At 32.6% G+C, this 7,557-nt stretch overlaps 1 protein-coding gene across 4 annotated transcripts in view; it reads right to left on the bottom strand.

The window, feature by feature from the left end:
- Nucleotides 1–2,972: 2,972 nt before the first annotated feature.
- Nucleotides 2,973–7,557, bottom strand: part of LOC111046741 (ADP-ribosylation factor 6) — a 43,049-nt gene continuing 38,464 nt past the window's right edge. For all 4 annotated transcript variants that reach the window (XM_022332358.2, XM_022332359.2, XM_039421057.1 and 1 more), the window contains exon 6: nt 2,973–3,702. In XM_022332358.2, the coding sequence (XP_022188050.1) occupies nt 3,560–3,702 (143 nt within the window). In that variant the 3' untranslated portion in view covers nt 2,973–3,559. The remainder of the gene's footprint in view (nt 3,703–7,557) is intronic.

Raw genomic sequence — 7,557 nt, 5'->3', positions numbered from 1 at the left:
AATAATTAATAAAATTAACAATTCAATGATCTCAGGATTTTATGAGTTCATGCCGTGCATGGAAGTAAGCTTCCTACATAAATCAAATAAATTCATAAAACATTCTTATAGACTATATGATAGCACTCAACACGTTGCGAATTTTTCAAACTTGAATTAATTTATATAGAGCTTTGATCAATTCCCCAATTCACTATTAAAAGCCGGCTAATGAGCTCATTAGAACTAACACTCACGGTAATGATGTTCTTGAAGGTCTTGTAGATTGAATTAATTATTTCCAATAATTAAATATGCAGGTCCTTTTCATCTCTGCTGGGCTCGCGCGTGGTCCAGATTTCTTATAAATTTCTCTCAGTATTAAAAATATATTTATGGGAACAGATTACAATTAAGAACTCTTTAGCAACACTGAGTTCACAGATAATCAAACATTAATTACAAATATTTTACATTTAAAAAAGGGATTGGCTTGATGATTTTAGAATTTAATAGAAAGTAAGGACCCTAATCTCCATGTGCATCCTCACAGATCGGGATCACAAGCCAAAAAAAAAATGATTTTCAGAAAAATTTCATCTCTTCCTTGAACGATTTGTAAGCTTCCTTCTGATTGGCTTTCTAATTTTAGTAAGACTCAATGCAATTGGTTACTTCAGATTCAGGGTTTCTCCAACTTTGTTATAGAAAGATAAATAAAAAGTTTTTATATAAATAAATGGTGTGATTGTCTTAGATCATTCCAATAAATAAATCTCAATATACAATACTATAAAGCAGTGTACATTTATTTTTTTATATGAGCTTAGTGTACTCTTGGTTTTCATACTTTTTTAGATTGCAATAAATACTCATGCAGCAATAATAGTTGTCCTTATCTATTTACATAAACCTTCCCTAGTGTATATAATATATATTTTGTGAGTAAATCTTATAATTCAATTTATACTGGTTGATCGAGCAATCAGCTGATTCGTTAGGTATCGATTCAAAGAACTGTCGATTTATCCTAGATCGATTGATTCATTTAAAACAAAAACAAAGAATTCTAACCTCAAATGTACATGCAAACTTTTATTTTTTATGATCTGCCAATAATAAATAAGCCGCTTTATAATTTTTAATTCTGCCAATGGATTCTCATTATTGTTGAATTACAATTTTGCATGATTTTCTTATCACCAATAACATTCGATTTTACTTGAGTGGTACTTTGACTAGGCTATTTTTCCTTTCTATTTTATAATTCTATTAAAGCTCAATAGTTCATTTCAAAAATATTTTGTGATGCTAATATACCACGTGACAAGGCATAGAAATTTATCATCTCATAAATTCATCACGCACAAGCTGAAAGCTCATGTGGGCATCATCATCCGCAATAAATAGCCTATTGGAAACGGATTCGGAAAAAAAACTTCTCCCGTCACCCAGGAGTCATAACTCAGTCTCAGCTACCTTCTCTGCTACCCTCTACCTTCGCCGCTCTACCAAATTTTTACTCTTAGCAGTATAGTCCAGCCGCTGAGAAAAGGACATGCAGCTGGGAACAGCACAGTCATACCAGTAGCATTAATATGTCACATTTATGCCCGGTTTCACCAATCTCGGTCAAGACATTTCAGTATGGTCAAATCGCCTACGCTTTACACTAGAACATATGATATATGTTAATAGGTTTATAGGTTTAAAATGCGATAAGTTTGAGCGTGTGGATCGGCCTTAACAAGTCATGAAATTCTTATCCCATGATTAGCGTAATATGCGAATATTATACTTGAAGAAGAAAACTGATTTCACATAAAAATTATATGAATATAATAAATTAATGAATAACATTAGAAAATATTATTTTATTCCAGATTTCAATCTACAAATAACTTAAATATCATAAGTAAATTTCAACACTATTTATACAGTAATAGAGAAGCAAAGGCATTAAAAAAATTTCAACGATTATAATTTGGTATAAATAAATTCATAAAGTGGAACATAAATAATGTTATCTCCAAAAAATATAGAATTAGAATAATAATTGTTGCTATGATCTCTTGACTATCAAAAAAAAATATTCAAGATTTGAAAAAAAACCTAATTACTGTATTTACAAGCGCGACGTCAATTATTGCAATTACAGTTTACATTCTTTATTCAGTTTATTGAATGCGATTTCAAAAGAAATTCGAAGTCATTCTTATCTAACTCTGCAATAATTCGGGAACATCAACAATAAAAAACATTCAAGCCTTATAATTCTATACAAACTATCAGTTCAAGAAAACATTTCTCCTTGACCAGCGAATAATTTGTTTTGTCTAATAATATGTTGCAGTTGTAGATCTTAGAAAAAGTGCTAAAACATAAAAACACCGGATAAGTGATTGGTACAATGATTTTCACCTGGTTCACCTATTTCACTACTGTAGTGAGAGGAGATCCTTGAATTAAAAATGTTTGAAATAATACATGACTTGGCACAGTAAAGCTAGGAAGGAGAATTGAAATATGCTCTATTCAATTTGATTTTATAATCAAGCCTCTCTACAAAGACTTTCAGTTTGCATTTAGTGTTGATTACGCCACTCTATGTACATGTTTTATATGAACAATTAGGCACATTTTACATACAATTATCATTATTTCCCATATTGGCCACTGGATCGAATGTTCATTTTCAACAATAACCACTATTGCAGTACTCTAACTATAATTTTAACAGTATTTGATTTGATGTAACATTTGGACTGAATCTATCAATAACAAAGTGAGCGTTTTCCAAGAATAAATTTAGCTCAATTGACAGTTTCTGTACTCATTAATCAGACAACATTATAAAAAAGGTTCAATACTTTAAATAAATGAATTAGCTAGCAGAAAATTCAACAGATTAGCACTTCATTATCCAAAGTCTAGATCCAGCTGTAAATTTCTTATGTCACAGCTTCAACAGAGTAGATAACAGAAGTCATGCCCAACTAGAAGTTCGAAATCACAGAATTTAAGGAATCAAAGTATATTCTAGAGTATGGTGTGCATAAATAGTCCCCAAATTCTATAAAACGTTCTAAAGTTCTATAGATGGATTCAGACTAGCTAGCAAAGAATTCAACAAAATTGAAGCTAATTTTCCAAAAGTCTCAATTCAGAAAAAGCTTATGATGCACAGCATCATGCATACCAAAATTAATCACAATGAAGGTTTTGTAGACGCACTCGGAGCGATAAAGAGTATCATGAATTAGCTAGCTAGCAAAACATTCAACAGTTTATTTCACAAAACTCGTCGAAATTTTCCGATGCACAGCATCATTCATAACAAAATAAATTACAACGAAATCATACAGTCTATAGTACAATGTTTGTAAACAGTCCTGAATTCTATAAAAAGTTTAAACGAAACCCTATCATCGAACACAAATGTGCGAACAACAACAACAACATTGAACCTGCTTTGTTTTTATTAGCCGATCATTGTTGTGAGTTGGTTATTTGATCAGTGAACGGCCTGGCAGTGTCGGCTCTAGTGGTGGAGTGGCGTGGAGTGGACTGGTCGCTGGTCTCATAGCTTGTGGTTGCTGGTGAGCCAGGTGAGTCCCTCGTAGAGGCCATCCCCTGTGGTGGCGCATGACGGCTGCACATACCAGTTGCGGTCGCGGATCCGCGTCAGGCCCAACTTCTCCTGGATCTCGTGCGGCTTCATTGCTGCAACACACAACTCTATTTCTAATTCAATTCCTCCAACAATAAACGAGCAACACACCATGCAATTCTTAATTTATTTCCTCTAACAGTACAAATAAGCAAGCAACTCACAATTCAATTTCTAATGTATTTCATCCAACAATACATATCAACAAAATACACTGGTGTTGCATATAAAGTATACTTTTATTAAAGTATACAGACTAAACAAATACATCAATAATTTATTTTCTCAATCGAGCCGAACACTGCAAATACTCCTGATAGAAAACTATTGACATGAAACATCACCATGCAGTTTAATAAAACTTGTTCGACAGTATGAGTAGCAGGTAGCCAGTAGGAGTAGGAGTAGTGGCAGCACACTAAATTGAAACAAGTTTCTGAACTCTAATAAGTAATTCATTATTGAATTAATGATTGATAATGTAATATAGACAATGTTTCTAAATGATGGCGGCGTTACAGCTTTTCTAATAATGGAAGTGTTTGTCCACTACTGCAATGATCTTCAGTCAATGAATGACTGTGTTTCTACATGAATGACTCAATCTCAAGTAGATCATGAAAAATCACATACTCAATTACTAGCATGATATTAAACTTCATGAAAGTCTAATGAAGTAAACATGAATGTATGATTGTTTCTATGACCCTGAAAATAACCCTGGAAAAACGTGTTCAAAACGCAATGAAAAACCGAAAAACACTGAACACCGTACTGACGACGAATCTCAGTGTAATTCTAAATACTTTTTCAACACAACGTTTCAACAACTGGTTCTGAAACGCAGTGAAACGCTGATTTAGGTGTTTATTTTTTTAACAAATGAACACAAAATTGCTAGATATTATTAGCTTAGCCTGTGTATCGAGTTTCAACATTTTCGAAAACCGTTGAAAAACACAAAATACTGTACTTTGGAAAAGCGTCGTCTATAGACGAAAATCGTCTTTGAGGCAATTTCAAAGTCATTTTAACAAACATTTCTAGGCCTATTGAAAGAATAAAACGTTGATGTTGTCAATACCACTATTTGTTCAAAAATTAACAAATTACAGAACCAGGTTTCATGGTAACACCTAGCACATCTTCAGCTGAACTAATATTGTTTGTTATTGTTGAAGGAACAGGAAATTCCATTTTAGGTTAGTGCTGCGGTTGTGAAAGGGAAGAATGAAAATTTTTAGTGGGAATAGATGGATTAATGATCAAATATTAAATTATGTTACAATTTTTTAAATTGGAAAATTACACTGTTTATGAAATTCTGGTCATCTTAAAATATACATCAAATTTGGTTGGTAGCTTACTGGTTATTATATCTTCATTTCTGATTTTAAAATTTCGACTTGATTACAAAAACTTATAATAATTATAAAATTATGGAAAACAAGGTTCTTGTAATGTTCAATGTTTACAATAATTATGAATAGCCTGATCAAAAACATACTAAATTTATCTATATTATTATCTAAAGAATTTGCCTATGCTACCTTTAAGTTGGAACTGGTCATGGCACCAACTTGAATATAAACTTGATTTGAAAATAAATTTGAACTAGAATATAAACTTTATGGGTTATTTGGATTGAGCTTTACAGGATAAATCACAGACTACTGAATCATAACTCCGATACTCAACCTATTTGGGGGTTGATAATTAAAATAGCTTAATAGTGGAAAATTTCTTATCTGAAACTGAGATCCATCTTAAGATCAGTTGTTTTATGATGGATACTATAAGATATTGGCTTAAGTATGAATGTAATATGCAATAACTAACTAATTGAAGTTATTGGAACATGCTTATTTCCTGCTATAAAGAACCATTCAATACATTAAGTCTTATAAGGTTAAGAATTTTAAATTCTAACTTATGAATATTATATTTTATATCCATCCTGTGCAGACAGGAAATAATAGTATAGGTTAGACTGCAGATACCTCTGTATACTGCCCGAATTCCACAACAGCTGGCTGAGTAACATACTGAGTAAAAAATTCTTGTAAAGTAGATTTTAAATAAAGCTTGTCATTAAGTTCTGGCCCATATAATAGGACAAGTAGGTAGTTGTTGCATACTACATTCATACTTTAGCCCGTTATCTTAGAGTATCATCATAAAACAGTTGATCTTAAGATAGATCTCAGTTTTAGATGCAAGTGCAAGTACTGTGGTTATCTACATAGAGCATGGATTTGAAAGACCCAAAAGTCTGGAGTAGTGTTCTTAGACTTCAGCTCTGCATATGTCTCAGAGTGGAGAGGAGGCCTACTTTTCAAATTGACAAAGGTTCCGAGATTCAAGGAAGCCATTGATATCAAGAAAAAGATACACCTTTTCTTGAAAGTTGCCATGGCAACCACGTACCGAATATGTTTGCAGAGGTTGGCACTCAGTGTAGTACCAATCAATACAAGGTTTCACTTCAAATTAAAGTTGAAATAATTTTCAATTTATGAAATTCAAATTGATAATTATTGAAAAAAAGTTTAAATGAAATTAAAATAGTATCTAGTACATTACACTTTTAAAATTATTATTAATTAGTACATAGCTCTTGAGAACCAATTCCACTAATCAGAGCCAACATTGTTATGGACTAGTGAAATATAAAATCTGGTGTGACATACACACTACTTTCCTGGCCATGATTAAATATTTTTCACTAGTTCTCTCTCTAGTACTCTTGCTTCGCATTTGAACCCCTTTGTTGTATTTGTAATTTTATTTTTTACAATAGAAGTTAGTATTGTATTTACATTGTATTTGTTTCTATTATTACAATGTATTTTCGTTATTAGTTTTTGGTCTTCAAATTGCTCATTTCAATTATTATCATTTTTATGTCAATTCTTATGTGAAGAACATTTTTTAAATTGAATTATTATTACTATACATTTAATTTTTTATTGACTCGCGCTTCGTCCTTTGCCGAATTAGTCGAAACACTGACTTCTCAATATTAGTAGTGTCTCCAGATCTACTCTATCTCGATGAAGAAAATAGAAAACCTCTTTAGATCTATGCTATCAGATCATACATGCATGTGGAAAAATCAGCTCCATGCTCTATAATGGTCTTCCTAAAGGTCAGTCCTAGCCCCCATTCTTCACTTCAATCTCTACAGAACTCACCTGCAAGAGAGTCTCACACATCTATTCAAGTACAGGATATCAGGTTAGTAGTTCAAAAGCGGAGCTTCTAAATCACTAGTTAGCTTTAAATACAGACTGAACTTTGTTCAACTGATAATGCCTATTATAAACTTATTTGTATAATATTGTTAGAATTGTCATGGCAAACTACTTGAAGCAGTGGGTCTTGAGGTCAAACCCTTCCAAGAATGCATCAGCGGTTTTAATCTCGATTGAATCGATTTTCAGTAATGAAACAGTCTCCCACCAGGATGCACCTCGATACCTTGGGAGTAAGACTTGATACAGCTCTTATCTATCTCCAGCATTTGGTAGGCTGGATATAATCAGACTGGATATAATCAGTAGATTATCCGAACAACCTGGGGTGTGATATGAGGCATGAGGGCTCTCAAAGCATCAATCCTGGCACTTCTTTAGAGTTCTGGTGAGTACTATTCCTCTGTTTGGGTCCGTTTTGTTCATACAAGCAAAATAGATGCAGTTCTAAATGAGTGCATGGAACGTTGAAACGAACAGAGACCGAGATGAATGTAATGAACTTTGGAAAGAACATTCATACACAATGGGCCATATGAATAAAATCAGAGCATATGCTCATGAGCATGGTAGATAATAGAGCATAAGGTAGAAGCATAAGCATTTGCTCATTTTTCCTATATGAATAAGCTTTACTTTATACTCTTACCTTAT

The sequence above is a fragment of the Nilaparvata lugens genome, chromosome 2 (genome assembly GCF_014356525.2).
Source record: "Nilaparvata lugens isolate BPH chromosome 2, ASM1435652v1, whole genome shotgun sequence".
In the NCBI taxonomy this organism is placed as follows: domain Eukaryota; kingdom Metazoa; phylum Arthropoda; class Insecta; order Hemiptera; family Delphacidae; genus Nilaparvata; species Nilaparvata lugens.
This window is presented reverse-complemented; position numbering and strand designations above follow the sequence as displayed.